At 43.5% G+C, this 19,849-nt stretch overlaps 1 protein-coding gene across 2 annotated transcripts in view; it reads right to left on the reverse strand.

Moving 5' to 3' along the window:
- The window catches only part of GALNT9 (polypeptide N-acetylgalactosaminyltransferase 9), a 175,208-nt gene that overhangs the window by 86,545 nt on the left and 68,814 nt on the right, over positions 1-19,849 (reverse strand). For both annotated transcript variants that reach the window (XM_009911015.2, XM_054172907.1), the window contains exons 5-6: positions 17,766-17,963; positions 6,333-6,450 (exon numbers count right to left, since the gene is read on the reverse strand). In XM_009911015.2, coding sequence (XP_009909317.1) covers positions 6,333-6,450; positions 17,766-17,963 — 316 coding nt within the window. The remainder of the gene's footprint in view (positions 1-6,332; positions 6,451-17,765; positions 17,964-19,849) is intronic.

The raw sequence follows: 19,849 nt of genomic DNA on the forward strand, positions 1-19,849 counted from the left end.
TAGCGTTCAATCTTCCCTGCAGCTGGTGCATAGTAAGGAATATGGAAAATCCACTCAATACCGTGCTCTTTTGCCCAGCTCTTTACAAGGTTGTTCTTGAAGTGAGTTCCGTTGTCTGACTCAATCCTCTCTGGAGTTCCGTGTCTCCACAGGATCTGTCTCTCCAGACCGAGAATGGTGTTGCGTGCAGTTGCATGTGGGACTGCGTAAGTTTCCAGCCATCCAGTGTTTGCCTCTACCATAGTAAGCACGTACTGCTTACCAGAACGAGAACGTGGTAGAGTGATGTAGTCAATCTGCCAAGCTTCACCATACCTGTATTTGGACCATCTGTCACCATACCACAAGGGCTTAATTCTCTTTGCCTGCTTAATAGCAGCACAAATGTCACAGTCATGGATGACTTGTGTGATGGCATCCATGGAAATGTCTATGGATCTGTCACGAGCCCATTGGTATGTTGCATCTCTGCCTTGATGTCCTGACGAATCGTGAGCCCACCGAGCTAAGAATATCTCACCTCGGTGTTTCCAGTCGAGATCAAGTTCAGAGTCCTTGTCTACTTGAGAAACTCTTGCAGCTAGATCTGCCTGATGGTTGTGCTGCTGTTCCTCAGTAGCTTTGCTCTTGGGAATGTGAGCATCAATGTGTCTCACTTTCACTGGAATTCTCTCGATTCGATCAGCAATGTCTTGCCACAGTTCAGCTGCCCAGATGGGTTTTCCTTTCCTCTGCCAGCCATTCTTCTTCCAGTTCTTTAGCCAACCCCATAGAGCATTGGCTACCATCCATGAGTCGGTGTAGAGATAAAGCTTTGGCCATCTCTCACGTTCAGCCACGTCGAGAGCTAGCTGGACAGCTTTTACCTCTGCAAACTGACTGGATTCTCCTTCTCCATCCTTCGCCTCTGCAACTCGGCGTGTTGGACTCCACACTGCAGACTTCCACCTTCGCTTGTTCCCGACGAGACGACAGGAACCGTCTGTGAACAAAGCATATTTCTTCTCATCATCAGAAAGGTCATTGTAAGGAGGAGCTTCCTCAGCACGAGTTACTCTCTCCTCTGGAGGTTTAGCACAGTTGGTATCTTCAGGCCAACTTGAGATCACCTCCACCAGACCAGGTCTTTCAAGATTTCCCATTCGAGCTCTCTGTGTTATCAGGGCCATCCACTTAGACCAGGTGGAATCTGTGGCATGATGTGGTGTGGAACCTTTGCCTTTGAACATCCAATTCAAAACTGGCAATCTGGGAGCTAAGAGAAGTTGTGACTCAGTTCCAATTACTTCAGAAGCTGCTTTCACTCCTTCATAGGCAGCTAGAATCTCTTTCTCTGTTGGAGTGTAATTAGCCTCTGAACCTCTGTAACCTCGACTCCAGAAACCAAGAGGTCGTCCACGTGTCTCACCTGGAGCTTTTTGCCACAAGCACCAGGTTGGACCATTGTCACCTGCAGCCGTGTACAAAATGTTCTTAATGTCTGGACCATCTCGCACAGGTCCCAGACCCACTGCTTGGACTACTTCTTGCTTTATCTGGTCAAAGGCTGCTTGTTGTTCAGGTCCCCAGTGGAAACTGTTCCTCTTTCGAGTCACATCATACAGAGGTTTCACAATCTGACTGTATCCAGGAATGTGCAGTGGCTCAGTTGGCAGTGCTTTGAACTATGAGTGCTGAGGTCATGGGTTCGAATCCTGCAGTGTGCTAGATGTAACATTCCTGTACTTTTTAACATAAAAGAATTCCAGGCACTGATCATACAGAAGCCGAATCTTGTACTTAAACCACAAATATAATTTTTGCATTATATATTTACCTATCTTATCGATAATCATACCCAGGCAATACTTGTAGATCAATACACCAAAGACCGAGAAGAACAGACGTTCAAAAAGCCAAAACACCTTCATGTTTGCTCGTTCGACTTAAGCAAGCAATAAATCAAACTAATTTGTCAACAAGCCCCACGTTGGGCGCCAATAAATGTGGTGGGTTGAGAGAGGGCTTAGCTCTCCCTCCTCCACAGAGTAAGAAACCACAGCTAACTCAGTCGAAGAGCAAAAGCTATATATTTACAAGCATATATGGAAAGCAGGTTATATATAACACAATATATACAGGTATTTACAATATATACACAGAAATACACAGCAAAGACAAATAACACAACAAAAATCCCTCCCTCAGGGAGGGATCCCCTCTTTGGAACCCCCTCTCTCCCCCCCTTACCTCCCTTTTTCCCCAAAAAGGGGTTAGAGAGAGAGAAAGGCAAGTTACTAAGGAAAAGAGTTGTTAGCAAGCTTCAAAAGCCCATGCAGGATTAGTGTTTGCTTATCTGAAGGCCAAGTCCAGCAGTTCGCAGAAGAAGCAGGCAGGGAGAACAGGCTGAAACACCAAACTCCCCCAACTCCCAAACCCAGCTGAACTGAGGGAAAAAATTTTCCAACCGCTTCACAATCTAAAGCTGAATTTTTGTTTATCAACCAATGAAATTCGTTTAGAATATCAGAATGTTTTGGTTCTAGTACCAAAAACATTAGCCAGTGTGTTCCAGCAGTGTTTGTTCTTAAAGGCACAGCCTCAAACGACCACAAAGAGGAAGTTTTATTTTCAGTTGCCAGTGCAGCAACATATGTTTTATTTAATTTGTTTGGATTCTTAACAGTGGAAGCAGAATTTAATTTGTACTAGAGCATCCTTTAAAATGAATGCTTGAGCTCTTCCCACCCACCAATATAGCTGATGGGTACAAAATAAAAAGGACAGCAATTCATTTACCTTATCTCTGGAGCACCAGGACATCCTTAGTGCAATGATTAATGACTTGCTATAAAAAGATGCATCATAAACTGCCTGTATTAGGTCAAATCATAAAATAGGCTTTTAATGTTTATATGATCCCTTTCTAAACAATTAACTGTGTCTGTAGCTCCCACTAGGAAGGGAACTTACATGACACTTGCAAAGCATGCAGTTTCTTACAAGGTCATAATTTGGCACCTTCACTTAAAGAGATCCCTGTCTTCCTCACATTCAAGAACTGCTTGACTTTCTTTTGCTATTGGGACATCTCTCTGTATGACAGGTCAGAGAGACCATTTCATGTCCAAGAGTAGCATAGATGAACATGATCTGCCCTGGGTTGGGGGAGTCTTCTTCAGGCACAGACACAACCACAACTTTGCTGCAGGAGAAAGTGCCATTATTTTTCTTTCCCTCTGCCTCCAGGTTGGGAAAAGGACAGCTGAGCTACAGCTGGAATGAAAACAGGGCTTTCTACTGCTCTCTGCACCCATGCGGATTCAAGGAGAGAGAGCAGCAGTGTGGTGCTTGCCTGAATGCAGCTACCAAGCCAAGTTGTGTGCTTGTGAAAGGCACCTCATCCGTTCAGGAGTCAGCCACGACTTGACTTTGTAAACTCCTGGCCAAACCCAGCTTTTAGGTACTCACAGATGATTCCCCTCAGTAGCTGGCTGGTGAACACTCAGCGAATGGCACCATTTGTCCATAACAGAATTCAGTCCTCTATTTATCCATCTTGTGGTGAAACTGTCATCTTTGAAAAATACACTGCAAGATGACATTATATAAGTGTCCATCTATTTTCCTACTATTACAAGCCTGCAATCATGTCCATCTTACTTTTGTTTTCCAGAACAGCTGGTGCTTTTTCCTCAGCTAAACCAGAATCTCCCTAGCTTGGCAAGCACACATTGGCTTCACTGCAAAGCTGCCCCGTTAGGAGGATGTTGCAGCTCTAACCACTATGAAGTTTGCACAGAAAATATGAGTTAAAGAAAGAGCTGCAGAGCTCTAAATATTTTCAATAGATGTGGTAGCTCTGATCAGTTTATGCACTGCATACTCACTACAGAAAATTACTTAGGTTAATAATTTAAATATTTCCATCTATGGTGTTTAGGAAAGGGAAAAGCTAATAGTGGAATGCCCAAGATTATGATTTTTTAATAAAGAATAGATTTAATGGGGATTAGCTGGGTTATCAAACAAATTCCTCCCAAATCAGCTCATTAGTTTCACTGACTATCCTCATTTCCCTTTATTAAAACAATTTAAATGAGAGTTCATTAGATGCAGTGTAATCTAATTCAGACACTCCAAGCCTAATCCTTTTTCTTTTAGCAGTAACATGATAATAGCTGGCAAAAAAAATTTAAAGGATTATGGTTACAGCTATTTTAAATAGGGACAGTTTTCAGCCAAAAGTCTGCCACCACTTCCCCACCTTTTTATCCTTTTTATTCTTTATTATTACATCATTCCTTGTTCTTTACTCATTCCTTCATTTATCCCTCCCTTTTTCTGTCTTTCATTGATCCACACATGCCAGGTCACACGTGGGCAACAGCATCCCTTTGTGTCCGTGTAGGGGACATGCCAACTACTCCTGTATGGCTCAGTGCACCAGACCTTGGTGTTATAATTTATGAACCTGGGAAAGGAATGATATTTTGCAGCTTTCAGATTCTGAAGTTAAAAACAAAACAAACCCAAACCTTTGTAAATTCACAGTGATTATACAAATATCCTGCAGGGAAAGGAGAACGTTCCTGTGTATTTTCATGCCTCTAGTTTCTGACAGCTCTGAAAGACACACAGGAGGGGATCACAGGAAGGACTTGCAAATTAGGAGGGCAGATACTGTGTGCTCCTTACCATGCTCGATCCAGGCTGAAAACATAGACTAACAGATCCATATTATGGACAAGGAGCTCATTTCAGAATGAGCTTGCTCAGACACCTGTACTTTCACACAGCTTGTTTCAATGGTAGAGTTAGTTGTTCTTTACAGGGGAAAAAAAACACCAACAAACAACAAAACAAAAACCCCAAAACCCGAACAAGAAAAATAAAGCCCCAACCAAACCCAAAGAATGAGAGGTGGGTTTTAGATCTTAGATTTCTGGAGATTTTAACAAGTTCCTCACCCCAGGAAATCTGTCCTCACTCACTTCAAATCTTTGTCTCTTCAAGCAAGTACCATTTCATAATCCTATTAAAACCTTTGCCTCTCTTTACCAGGAGCCTTCATCGTACACAGCAAGCTCTTGTCTGAGGAAGAACGACAGCTTTCAGATTTCTTAGGAGGCTTATTCCTCAGCTACGCCAGAGTTTTGCCAGAGTGTTCAATCTATTCTGGGAGCAGCCATGTGGAAAAAGTTTCAAACAGCTCAAAGCCCTGCACAATGATAAAAGAAAGCTCACACAATCCTGGTAATAGCCTGACCCTCTTAAGGAAAATTGGATGATTTGTGGTAGCAGTTTTTCTGTCCCCTGTGTGAATTCTGAACCTTAAAGTATAAGCAGTGTATTCACACAGTCCCATTACAAAACCTATTCCCTCCTGTGATGCTGGAATAATAAATACACACCCGTATGTGAAAATAAACTCTTGCTGCAGTGACCTTCTTCCACAGCCCACTGGTGTGAAGGAGTTTGTAGCCATTGCAGAAAAAGAGAGTCAGATAAAGAATGGACTAATTTGATGTTCAGTGTTTCACTATGAGCGGAATGTATGCTTTAATGAGCACATTACATGCACCAGGAACGTGTTACTGTGAAACAGGGAGAAAGAGTGATGAGAAAATAATTAAACAGTCAACTTTATAATGAGGAAACTGTGTTCATGCAACATTAAGTGGCTCAATTTTCAAATGCTAGGCATAGACACGTTCCTTGGACTTCAGGAGGACTTGTTATCAACCACCACCTTGGAAACAAGGGTTCAAGGATCACGAATACCAAGCCTCCTATAGGTCAAGAAGAGCAGGGTGGACTGACACTGTCCTGAAGTCATCTGTCCACCCTTTGCACTGACCTATCCATCAGGATGGAATACTTGTACCCTGTAGTTCTTATTCTGTAATGGAGACCCTTTAAATATCACAGCATTCACCATGTGTGGTGTGTAGAACATTGCAACCAACTGCTACCAGCCTGGCCGTAGTTTTCTGTTGGTATTGCCTCTGCTAGGCCAGAAACACACAAGTGTCATCTGGCTGCAGTGAGCACTCGAAGATGTAGCGTAGCTGTTTGCACAAGCAGAGCTACTGGGAAAGGCAAAAATCTGTCTCACTGGATTCAGACACTGACAGAATGAACCAATAAACCATATTTCTGACTGTTACCAGTTCTCTCAAGGATGCCAAGGCCAGGAATGTTCATTTACTGGGACTGTCAGTTCCAGATAGTGTTGAACTATCAATTACTTCAGAGTAATAGCCTATCAATCAGGCAGCAGGTCATCTAGGCCCCAGGCTCCCAGCCTTTCTTTGCAAATGAACATGGCACAAAGCCTCTTTGTTACTCACCCTCATGCCTAACTCAATGTTCTCTCCTCCATAGACCTCCATACCAGGGTCCAGCAAGCCAATCTCACCAAAGTACTCTCTGTCCACCACGAACGAGCAGCCAATCATAGCTGGTGTCCTGCATGGAGAGAGTAAAGAAAAAAAATAAGTCATTGACTAGCTACTACAGAAATCACTTCATCCATTTACATAGGCAAAACAGTTCATAGTCTTCAACTTGACATTTTGAATTTATGCAGCAGCGTGCAACCACGTTGCACTTCATCCCCCACTGGACAGAGGGCTAGAACCACCCAAATAACTAACACACTGCCAGACATGCTTGGACCAGCTGTCTGTGAGACACACACAAAATGTGAAGCCAAGGACTCCATGCAGGATGTTTCTTCTTTGTTTCACAGACACAAACTCCGTGCTGGATCTCAAGTTCATTTGGATCTCAAGTTCACCACCTCATAGACTAGCACAAAAACTAGACAACATTTTATTTGAAGATTAATACACAGAACTACCCCATAAACTTTGTCAGAAACAAGGGCTCCCCTTACCCATATGCTAAAAATAAGTGCATGTCAAGTGCCATGGATTGATAATGGTGTGAAGTTTGGCAAATGACTTCCTGAGGTCAGCTCTAGCAGATAAATTTCAGCCTTTGTGCTCGTGTTCCATGATTACCACTTCTATGTTAGCTGAGGTCAGTCTTTAAGTAATGAAAAATGTTCAGATTAAGAGATTCTGCCTTCAGATCTACCACTGACCACCTTCAAGATTGCACAGAAATCATTTTCCTTCTCTGAGCATCAGTTTCTTCCCATGTGAAACTATGATTTTGCTCTCCTTTACAAAGCAACCTGAAAGCTGTTACTGAGCAGCACTACATGGCAACAAATTTTGAGATGATTTACCACATGGACATGCTCATTTTTGCAGTACAAGCTAGTGACATTTGCTACTTTCATTTTTCCCCACTTTCCCTTCATCTGGGTACTGGGCACAACCCTTGCCTTGCTAGAATTCAGGTTTTGCAACTGTAGCCAACAACTTTTAAATGTAAACTTGACTAACCTTAAGGTGAAACACAAACTTTGACTTGCAATTCACAGGATCAGAATCACAGAATTGAAGAATCAGCCAGGTTGGAAGAGACCTTCAAGATCATCAAGTCCAACTAATCACCCAACCCTAGCTAATCAACTAGACCCTGGCACTAAGTGCCTCATCCAGTCCTTTCTTAAACACCTCCAGGGACATTGACCCCACCACCTCCCTAGGCAGCTCATTCCAATGGGTAATCTCTCTTTCTGTGAAGAACTTTCTAGGATCAAGCCTAAACTTCCCCCTGCACAGCTTGGGACTATGTCCTCTTGTTCTGTTGCCAATTGCCTGAGAGAAGAGACCAATTCCAATTCAGCTGAGGGTTACAAGTGCTAACTGCAAGATTAGGGTAGTCATCCTGCAGTCTGATCTGCAGGATGTGCCCAAGCCCTAGGGACAGAATGCCCACCTATTGCAGTCCTGACAGACCAGACAGCTGAATCAGGAAAACAAGAAAATAATTAGAGAGACTGAACACTTTTGGAGCTGTGCTAGAGGAATGAGTTGTGGTCCCTTTTCCACTGAAAGGGAAGCAATTTTGGACCATCTGTCAGACACAACATCGTTCCTAACAGGGCTATCATAGAAATGCATCAGGAAAACTCTAGTTTGTGCCAATTTTCTATTTTCTGGTAGAACAGAACATGCTTTATCTATGGCCTGAATATATACCTAGATACACCATGGAAATGCCCTATAGAAACAAAGATGATGGAAAATAGCTAAAACCCATTTTTAAGAAGTTTCCTTTGCAATGCACTGATTTTATACTGCCACTACCAAGAGTCTCATCCCAGATACCTGCCTGCTTCTTGTAGAGAAAGCTATTCACAAGGTATTTGCCTAAGATGCATACTCCTGAGGCAGTTTCATACACAAGTGTAAAACTGCCCTGAACACATTTTTTAGCCCATGGATTGGTGGAACCCACTGGCAGCAGCAGGTGTCATCAAATCTGGTCATTTTTCTCATCAGCAGTTTCTACAGCAGAAGGTTAAAAAGGCTTCAAACAAATGGTCATGACGTGGTGGCATAAAACATCTCTCTGCTCCTGGGCCTGATGCATATCCAAACATTGCAGAGCACAGCCCAGCCCATGGCATGAACTGCTTGGTACCCCTGAAAAGGTTCATTTGCTGAAGCACTGCTCTTTCTATCTGCAATGGACTGTGCTGTAGAACTCACATTATTGGTACTGCTTCAGCATCTCTCCCTTACACTTTTTCTCAGTTTGGAAGCCACTGCAGCTCCTCAGACCATTCCTGCAGTGCACACTATCCCCCTCATGTTTTCTCTGCAGAATTGAAAAAGGCTGCTGTTGATAGAAACACATTTGGTTGTCACTGTTTCTGACAAAGAAGCTGAAATAGCTTGATTAACTCTCATGTTCTCCCCTTACAGAATGAGATGCATCCCCTGGCTCGTGAGCTGGGAGGACAAGATCCAATGGTGGTTCCAAAGGCAAACGTCTGGCTTTCACAGATCACTCTGGTGCAGACAGATCCCTGCACTCATTCAATCAAAAAGGCCAGAGGAAACTGAAGCCAGATGTCACAAACTCTGCAAAGAAACTGCAGCAGTCACCATCAGCACCCTCAGTGCTTGGATCTCTCTTCTACCCCACACTGCCCTTTTTGACTGTGCAAGAAATTTCAGCATTTCTCTGTTTGGTGTTGGTTTTTTTGAGAAGCCTTTTGGCTAGCCTAGGGTATTCCTGGCTGGCCATGTCCACCCTCTGCTGAGGCATATACTTATACACCAGGACCTTGGCAAGATGGATGGCATCTATAAATTCAAGTTATTTGGTCAAATGCACCTTCCTGCTTATAGTTCCTACAGCCATGCTTGGAGACAGACTTCCCTAAAAAGGCTGAGAGGTCTCCTGTAGACCTATTATTTACATTCCACTGTCACATCCTGTGTCACTGGAAATCATATGTTAGGCTCCCAATGAATAAATTTGGTCTAGCAACTGAAATAAAAAGAAGAATATGAATTCAATAGCTCTGAAATGAAAGAAGCCTTTGAGAGAATTTAGGTATTTCTTAAGTGTTAACCATGATAAAAAAGGGAAGGAGATGGAGGGGTGGGGGGAAGGGTAGAAAAACGCTCCAATTTCTTCATTTTCCTTTTTATCTATTTAAAGCTAAATGCAGGCTTCACTGGATGAAGGCTAAGGCATAACTGCAAAAGCAAGCTGCTGGTTTGGGTTTAGATTCATTCTCTTTCCAGCCATACAAAAAAATCATCTGGAGGCAGCTCCTTACAGCAGTAGGATGCTCCCCTGAGGACATTTCTCTTTCCTTCCTAATGAGCAATGGTACCAGTAGGCTTTGCAGACTGCTCTCAGGTGCTGAAATCTCTCTCTCTGGGGGATGGATTTTTGCAGCTGTCAGTTCTGTCTATTAAAACACTGACTTGTTAATTGAATGGGGTGGGAAATACATTTTAGATGCAACTACATAATCACCACTCACAAATGAATGCTGCTGAGGACTGCCTTTTGCAGCTCCCTCTCTCTCTTCGAGTTTTTATTTCTTCTCATTAGACATATTCAGATGCAGACTTCACAAGCCTTCATGGCTTATTCAGAAAAATTTCCTGTTTTCAGGAATGAGCAACAACATCAGTGCAATGGCAGAAGGAAGCCAGTCAAAAATTGCCCCTCTCAGTGCCTTTCTCTACCTGAATCCGGCTGTCTTCTGCACAGCATCTGGGCTGCAACCCCAGAAGCTGAACTGTAAAGCCTGTGGCTCTGCTCTGGCCACATGCAGATGTGATGGAAGAACTTGTCTATGGTGCACAGTGTTGAAAGTTCTGCACACCGCATGTTCAACACTTCCATCAGGTTTTGGGCATTCAGTCCTTATCAAGCCCAGGCCCTTAACTTCTCTGTGCTTTGACTGACCCAACTGTAAACTAAGTGTAATACAATTGCACAGACCAGTGAACTGGTAACAGTGCTGTGAGCTGAGGGACCCTGACTCTATTCCCAGCTCTGTCATTCATCTGGTCTTCAGTGAGTCACCTCCCTCTGCCTCTGTTTCACCATCTGTGAAGCACACATAATAATATGGGGTAAAAGTCTGAGGATTGCTTCAGCAGCATGAGAGCCTCAGATTTGCTTCTAAAAGTGCTTTAAGTATATAGGTGGATAATTTTGTGCTGGACTACAGTGTTACATTGATATACTGCAAACACTTTGAAAAACCCCAAACTCTTCACCAAAAAGCTGGGTTCTTTCAGCACCTGAAAAACTCCACTAGAGCTGCTACTTTAGTGCAGTGCAGCAAAGACTTCCCTTTAAAGTCAGAAAAGGATAGGTGAGCAAAAGCAACTGTGTTAGCACATCTTAAAAAACAGAGCTCAGAAGCCAAGGGGCAGCAAGGGAGAAGGTGCATGCTCTTAGCATTTCACAGCTTCAGAATGCAATATAACCTAACCCACACCTTCATATAAAAGGAGCTTTCTCTTTCAGTCATGCATTTTCTAGTACAACATCAGCATCTTAAAAGGAAGGTGTCACAAAACAGCAGTCAGACGTGTACTATTTTTACCAACACCTCTAAGGTGTTGGCAAACTTAATTATTTGTGGAATAGTCTTTAACACAGCTGAGGATGTTCTAAGCATTCATTATAATCAACAGCAACCCTCAAATGATAATGTGGGAAACACAGCAAAATTGGGGTTTTTTTGCAGCTACAACCTTAAAACACAGCATTGATTCTGCACTGGAGAAAGACACAGCATAGTCAGCTTGTAGAGATTACCTGATGGCATGGCTGTAGCAAGGGAGACATGAGAGAGGCATTTCTCTGGGTAGTACTCTGGGGAAAGGGAGGAAGCAGAGAGTGCAGTGCTTGATGGTGGTAAGCACTCCCTCCCTGCCTGCCTCCCTGCCTTCTGCTGCAGCAGGTACAGTGCAGGTGGCTATGAGAGAAAAGAGGTTCTGTATGGAAGAAGGCAGTGCCTGTTATGGAATGGGGTACCAGAAACAGAAGTTAGGTTGGCCAGAAATGAAAACCAGTTCCTGTAGGTCTGAGACATGACTATGTTGTTTTAGTGAGAAGTCCAAGAGCACAACTGTCAGGAAACCAGCAGGAGACCCTGCCCATTTCTCCAGCCAGGTGCATCCCCCTCATCCCCTTGACAGCTGAAGGACGGTGCCTGAGGGCTTTGTCAAGAACAAGTGGAGGAGAAAGGGGTGAGCAAGACTGACACACTGCACGTGATGCAGTAAGGCTTCATCTCCCTTGTGCATCTTTCTCCTCCTGCGTTAAGGTCAGTATACATGCAATCAGGTCACATTTAGAACAGGCTTCAGAGCATACAACATTTCCAAGACAAATGACTTGCTAATATTCAGACACCAATAGATAAAACCAAATACAAATATAACTATATATCAATATATAAGCATAAATGTTTATGGACAGGGATAAGGAGAAAGAGAAGGAGATTCAAATGGAATGGAATGGAATGGAATGGAATGGAATGGAATGGAATGGAATGGAATGGAATGGAATGGAATAGAATCGAATAGACCAGGTTGGAAGAGACCTTCAAGATCATCGCATCCAATCCACCATCCAACACCATCTAATCAACTAAACCATGGCACCAAGCACCCCATCAAGTCTCCTCCTAAACACCCCAATGATGGTGACTCCACCACCTCCCTGGGCGGTACATTCCAATGGCCAATCACTCTCTTTATGAAGAATTCCTTCCTAACATCCAGTCTAAACCTCCCCTGGCACAGCTTGAGACTGTGTCCTCCTGTTCTGGTGCTGGTTGCCTGGGAGAAGTGACCAATCCCCAACTGGATACAACCTCCCTTCACGTAGTTGTAGAAAGCATAAAGGTCTCCCCTGAGTCTCCTCCTCTCCAGGCTAAGCAACCCCAGCTCCCTCAGCCTCTCCTCGTAGGGCTTGTGTTCCAAGCCCCTCACCAACTTTGTTGCTCTTCTCTGGACTTGTTCCAGCAAGTCAACCTCCTTCCTAAACTGAGGGGCTCAGAACTGGATGCAGTACGCAAGATGTGGCCTAACCAGTGCAGAGTACAGGGGCAGAATGACCTCCCTGCTCCTGCTGGCCACACTGTTCCTGATCCAGGCCAGGATGCCATTGGCCTTCTTGGCCACCTGGGCATACTGCAGGCTCATGTTCAACCTACTGTCAAGCAGCACCCCCAGGTCCCTCTCTGCCTGGCCGCTCTCCAGCCACTCTGACCCCAGCCTGTAGCGCTGCATGGGGTTGCTGTAGCCAATCCATATCTCTGAGTTTTCCACCTTTCCTGGGACAATGTTTCTTGCATGCAGGTGCCTAAGCAGCCTCTTACCCCTGGCCTGACAGATAAGTGCAGTAATTCTCGTGGCACTTGCATAAACATTATTTTTTTGTTACAGCTCATATCTTCTGCAGGATACCAGGCTGTGAGAACAGAACTCAAGGACAGATTTGCTGCTTATGAGCTAGAAGAGAAAATCTGACAAACTTAATGATGGGAAGGTTTGTTAACCCCTTTGGAGGACTATGGCACATGAGAAAAGCAACCCAGAGTGCTTGGTTAGGGAAGGAAGGACATCAGGGGTATAGAATAATATATTATATGGAAATATAGGGGTTTTTTGAACAAGCAGGATGTGAGGGAAAAGAATCTGTTCTGTTACAGGCTCCTGTGGGGCAGCAACTGATCCACAAAAATGCTTAAGGGAGTGGAATATCTTCCTTATGAGGACAGACTGAAGGAGCTGGGGCTCTTGGAGAAGAGGAGCCGGAGGGGTGACCTCATTCGTGTTTATAAATACGTAAAGGGTGAGTCCCGAGAGGATGGAGCCAGGCTCTGCTCTGTGATGCCCAATGACAGGACAAGGGGCAGTGGGTGGAAGTTGAGGCATAGAAAGTTCCATGGACACAGGAGGAAGAACTATTTCACTGTGAGGGTGACAGAACAGGCTGCCCAGGGGAGTTGTGTAGTCTCCCTCTCTGAAGATATCCAAAACCCGCCTGGATGAGTTCCTATGTGACCTGGTCTAGGTGATTCTTCTCTGGCAGGACTAGATGATCTCTTGAGGTCCCTTCCAGCCCCTAACATTCTGTGATTCTGTCAATTGAAAAGATGGCCACAATTAATCAATAAACAGTCACCAGTTCTATTATGACATGAATGCATGGTTTATCCTGAAAGACTTTACAAATACTGCTACCTAAGCTCAGGTTCACAGATGAATTTCTTCCCAGAGCAGCAAAGACCCAACATGGCTGCATCACCATCACTATGCCAGACCTGCCCATGAGACGGGCACACAGACTTCCAGCTGAAGCAGGCAGCACAAACCACTCCTCTGTGTCCATAGCAGATGCTAATTTATACACCCAAGTGAGACACGTGCTTTCTGCAGTGGCTGCTTTGATGCATGCACATACACATTCCTACTGGTACCAAGCTATGGCATATTAAAGCAGTAAGTAATAACATATGCAACACTGAAATGCACCAGTGCTGCTGGAGGAAGATAACAGGGAGAGCTGTGCAGTGCTTGGCTGAGTGAGGCTGACTAATGACTCTAATGTTAGTGGCTGCAGATCAAGAAATCAAACACAGAGCAGTCCATCATAATCATGGCAGGTGAGGGAAGACAGCCAGAGCCAGAGCTCAGGATAACAGAAACCTGCCTGGCTGTCCCAAACCCCAGTAATATCTTCTGCATACAGAAGGAAACAAACCAAAAAACAACACCAAACCAACCTCCCCCCAGCTTGTTTCAATGCATAGTCAAATTCATCAGAAAGCTTCTGAAATAGGATCTTTTGTTACACAGTTTGTTGCCAGATGATAAGGAGGGGTTTGGGCAGTGTGTTCTCAGAAGCACAAATGGGAAACTGTGTGATGGACACAGCATGTCAAAATAGCAACCCTCATTTAAATCTCCACGTTAGATCTCAAATGTCAAACATGCAAAATGGGTTGCTTGCAGAAAGTGATTCAGGGAACATCAATTGCTCTGAATTTCAGAGTGTTAATGGGGGGAGAACAATAGAAGAATGATCTTCAAACTGTATCAGAAATCTTCCCAAAATCTGACACCTTGTTCTTGCTGTTTCTTTCCCTTTCTTTGCACTTTAGGGCCACTTTGTCACTTGGACCACAACAGCTGATCTGACATTTCGTGGTGTCACTTGACATGACTGCCAATACAGTGCCCTGCTGGCTTGAAGGACAGTTCCTGCTCTTTGTCAGCATGGCTCTGAGTAGGATCACACTGCTGTTAGTGTTCAAGAAAGCAGAGGATCAGGCTTTGTACAGAAAACTTCTGAGAAAAGAAGGAAGCACATCTGTTCTGTAATCTCAGAAGAAAAGAGGAATTGGACACTGCTTTCTAAATGTCTCAGCCAGATCTGCAGATCAAAGATATTAATTCATACAACAGAAACATCAGGAATACCAAGGCTCTGTTTCTCACTGATACCTGGGTATGTATTTTAATTTTTGGGGTTGTTTTTTTTTGGCACTGAATATCTTTAATCCTATTGTAGATCTGAGAGGAAGTATTTAGCTGCACCGACCACAAAAACCAGCCATAGGGTTATTAGTTATTTGCCTTTTCTTCTACAAAACACAAAGAGAGACACAAAAGCAACCCACTGTTGGTTGAAGTGGATGGCAAAGGAAGACTTTTAAGAGGAACAATGTCAGCAAGGACTACCTGAATTCGCAGTTTTCAAGCTGATGAACTACCCTGCAATCTTCTGAACGCGCTGAACAGACACATGGATTCCCAACACCACCAGTGAGGACTAGCTTGCCTTGCAAACTGGACTGAAACAGACATCATGGTTGCAGTGGTTTGGAAAGCTGGTTACAAAACCAAAATCTGTAGCAAACCAGCAGAGATTGTTGAAGAGCTTTGTTCACTAGTCTGACTTCCCCTTCCTTTTGAAAATGTAACTTAAATTTTTCACAGCTACTAAGTTCCAATCATAGATGCTTTCAAACCTCATTTCTAAGTACAGGCTTCCCAGTCCTTTTCATCATCAATGTTCACACATTTACTCTTTCCATTATCATAGAATCACAGATCATAGACTGGTTTGGGCTGGAAGGAAGGTCTAAAGGGTGCTCATCCAACTCACCCAGCAGTAAGCAGGCACATCCTCATCTAGACCAGGTTATGCTGGCATATCCCTCAACAGTCACAAAATTGCATTGTATTTCTATAGGCAGGCTTCACATGACAGCACAAATGCTTTAGCAAACCCATCCAGGGGCTACTGCTTCAGAGGCCCATCAGAATCCAGTCCAGTGTGTCTGCAAAGTGGATGCTCTTCTCCCTTGCCTTCAAAGCACAGATTCCCAAGGAGACAGATATGGCTTCAAGGGTCAGTGTTGATGTCTTTGCATTTTAGGGCATGTAATTCCTCATTTTCTGGAGAGATGCTTCTGTAATCACAACATCTCAGTGCACCTAATATTTGTCAGCAGGGGCTGGGCACTCTCCTCATGCTGTGTGTCTCATCTGTCTGTGGGCAGTTTCTGCACTGCTGAATTGGAGGGTTTCTTCACTTGGGTTCAGAATAAAATTGCTGCTCTCAGGGGCTAGTTACATAGAATAGAATAGAATAGAATAGAATAGAATAGAATAGAATAGAATAGAATAGAATAGAATAGAATAGAATAGACCAGGTTGGAAGAGACCTTCAAGATCATCGTGTCCAACCCATCATCCAACACCACCTAATCAACTAAACCATGACACCAAGCACCAGATTTCAAGACTGGTCAGTGCTTGAGTTTGGACCTTTTTCACTTCTGTGTCAGTCCAATTTGGTGTCAGTATTAACTCTGGCAAGACTCTGAATATAAATCTGAGGAAAGCCCACAGTAAATCACACCCTGTATTGCTGAAAAAAAACCCCATCCTTCAATCCCAGCATTACAGGGATGAGATTCTTTATTCTCTATTAAAAGGATCTGTAGCAGAATTGTCCAAAATGGTTTGCAGATGCAGCTTCCACACTTCAAGGAGTGTACCAGCTACTGTCACTAAAAATCATGTCTAAGAGCTTGCTGAGGTTCAGTCTTATCTGATAGGTGATCGTTGGCTCCAGAACAGAAGATGCTCAAATGCTAGAACAACTCATGTGAAAATTAATAGAGTGATTTCACATATAAACTGGAAGTAATGAGGTGTGCAAAACCTTTCAGGAATAAAAGACTGAAACCATGATTTCTGGAATGAAAGCTTTGGCTGATTAATTTTCCTTCATCAATAAACTATTTCTCAGGGCTGAGTGAAATATAAAACATCTGCACTTTAAAAACAACGTGAGAAAAGCTGCACAAGTCATCCAGGAAAACTGATTTCCTAAGTAATTACTTTCACTGCTTATTGAGGTTTCAGGCTGAGCAAAGGGTCAGTGACGAAGGACTGTGTTGTCTTGTGGTAAATAAGGTTAATGTTGCTGTATAGCTCTGTTTTGCAGTCACAGGGCATGGGAATGAACCTAAGTGCAATTTGCAATGCTTACTCCAATATGAATTGAAATACTACTCTATGAGGGACAGATCCTGTGCCATGGCTACCTATCATTTAAACAAGCATCTGCCCTGGAGATGAAAGGCTAGGAGATGAGAATTTTCAAGTGAAGAGGAAGGCAAGCCTCTTTTCTTAGCAGTTCCTGTTTTCCCACTGTAACAATTCTCAAACACTATCACAATTCCTGAAACATTATTTCCCTGAAAAATTCCATTTCTGTAAGTTAAGACATTGCCTTACACCGAACCCCAAACTGACAGTAGGCAGTCCAGTTCCATTTTAAAACTGATGCAGTAGGAGAGCTCAGAACATGTGCAAAGTTCTCAGTAAAAAAGAGCAACTCTCAGACAAGGCAAGGCTAACACATCTCCTACTAGTACTCCTGGGAAGCTCTGGCTTGGGCTGATGGCCAAGAGTGCTGCCTACAGATGAAAAGTGAAGCCAGCCTCTTTGTCATGCCATGCAAAATACCTTTGTTTCACATACACACAACTTTTCATTGGCTCATTGCTCCATTAGGAAAAAAATCCCACAAAAGGTATAGATGAAAAAGATCCTTCTAGTGGCTACAATATGAGCTTGAACCACACAATCACAGCTAGAGCACATGCACTCCTGCGTACATTGGGGTGCAGCTCTGAGATGTGACACAGCTTTGTAGAGCCATCTGTTCTCTTCAGTTTCACTTTGCTATCCTTCTACAAAGCCTATAGCTTTGCTTCACTTAAATCCCCCCTCGGCAGACAGCTGAGATGGAAGTATTGCTAGTACCAAAGTGACAGCACATGGGAGATTTACCTGATGGGAGCTGACTCATCCCCTTTATCGAGCCAGTCCTGTGGTGGGATTATGTACATGCACCAGAGGCCCCAGTTATAGCCGTGGGCTGCATTGGCGTATTGCTGCACTTCAAAAGTGTTGTACTTGATATTGTCAATTGCTGGCAAGATGATCCTCTTTCGATCTTCTTTGATCCGGGTAAGCGCAGGTTCCACCCTGGCAACAATAAAAACAGCAACATGCTTGACAGCCATCCAGTAATCCCAGGTCCTGCTTTGCAGTCTGATAAAATGAAGCTCTCTAACACCCAGAGCCATAACCCAACGAGATGGCCACGGGAGCAGGATCAAGCACACCTCACTGTTAGACACTGAAGAGAGCTGGAACTTGGTGTGGGATACCTCGCATAGCAACAGCACATGAATTATTACCTTCCCGAAGCTGTACCCGAGTTTAATAACACAAAATTTTACTGAACACTTATTCTGAGGCCTGGAGACTGTCAATTCATTCTGCAAGGGACAGGTGTTGAGAGACGCTATCGCCCAGAGTAGCTAAATGGACTGCTAACAGCTACACCACCAGGATGCCTGTAGTGATTAAATGCCGGCTCTTGCTGACAAAGCCTGAAGAACAAAACACACACCGGGGACTGAATGAATCTGAAGGTTACTCAAAGGTTTAATCTTGTTTCCTAAGGACTGACCCCATCGGATCTAGTTTGAATGACAAGCGTGGCTGCGTTATGCCTCCTAAAACCTCTTTGGTGATGAGAAGATTTCAATTACCAGATGGTGCAAAAGCAGTGAACTGTATGAAATGTGCCATCATTTCAAAAGGCTTTAACATCAACGTGCTTTCAGCAGAAGCTGCATCCCAAAGCATTTCAGGGAAGTAAAAAGTTTTAGTGCAAGGATGCATTTCTGACCAAGGTAGGCTGAAGTTGCTGTGGAGTTACAGAGAAACTGACCCAGGGAGGCAGCAGATTTACACAAGGGTGGAAAGCACTTCTCAAAGCAGTATTAGACACAAACCAGTTCACTGCTTTGCAACTGTCTTTCCCCTTGAACTAAGCTTTGACGGTTTTGCAGAGCTCCAGCATGTGTCTTTAAGGGAAAGGGGGTTTGCTGTGATTCACAGAGGTCACAGGATTTGAACACTGATCTTTTCTCATTTTGCTTTTGTTGTTGGTTAAAAGGCAGTTGTTACTTTGTGGCTTCCAGTTTGTTACCTTATATTTTGTTTGGTATATTTAGTTTGTTACTGTGTATTTTCTTCTGTAGGCCAACAGAAAGGGACAAGTTAGGAAATGAATTCAAGCTCTGTTTTCAATCTTCACCATAATAAATTTTCTCAGCTGTTCTGTAAGAAGAAAGCAATTTCTCTGCACTTGAATACAGCCCAAATATTTGTCTTTCACATATACAGGCTCCATATTGCTTACATGAGGTTGTGTACTGCTTTTTCCCCTCTCATTTTTACCCCTCCCATGTCAGTAGAAAAATGCATAGATTCAGCAAACCTCTTGGGTATTGATGATGAGCCACTTAACTGCAAATAAACCATCAAAAAATAATGTACCATAAGAGCACAGCTGACAAAAAGACAATGTGTCACAGCATTTCATTTGGAGAGAAGTCAAAGAGAGTTAAACTAGTTTTACTTGGATTCCTCTAGGAAAATGACATTTGAATTTATCAGCTGGGTGCCAATAACACAGAGCATGGAAGTTTTAATAAAAAGGATGATCAGAAGACTGGTGTGAAGAGAAGAACAACACTGCAAGTTGCAGAAATTCCCCCTGGCCAAAAGGGTTATGAAAGAGATGCTCATCTCGTATGCAACATCTATTGTTTTGTTGCTTTATTTGATTTATTCTGGGAATAAATCAATGTGTCTCTCATGACTGGAGTGGCCTCAGGTCTCTCTTACTACTGCCTGCCACCTACAATTTTTGGTACAGTACTGCTACTGTCAAATCCCAGTCCTGGAAGGTACCAAAGACCTTCACAGAACCATAAAAGTGCATCAGCCCCGAGGATTTCATGTCAGATTTTTCAGCACCTTTTTGGCTTTATAATATTTTTTTAGTCAGGAGGATC

Source organism: Dryobates pubescens, chromosome 25, assembly GCF_014839835.1.
Source record: "Dryobates pubescens isolate bDryPub1 chromosome 25, bDryPub1.pri, whole genome shotgun sequence".
Taxonomy (NCBI): domain Eukaryota; kingdom Metazoa; phylum Chordata; class Aves; order Piciformes; family Picidae; genus Dryobates; species Dryobates pubescens.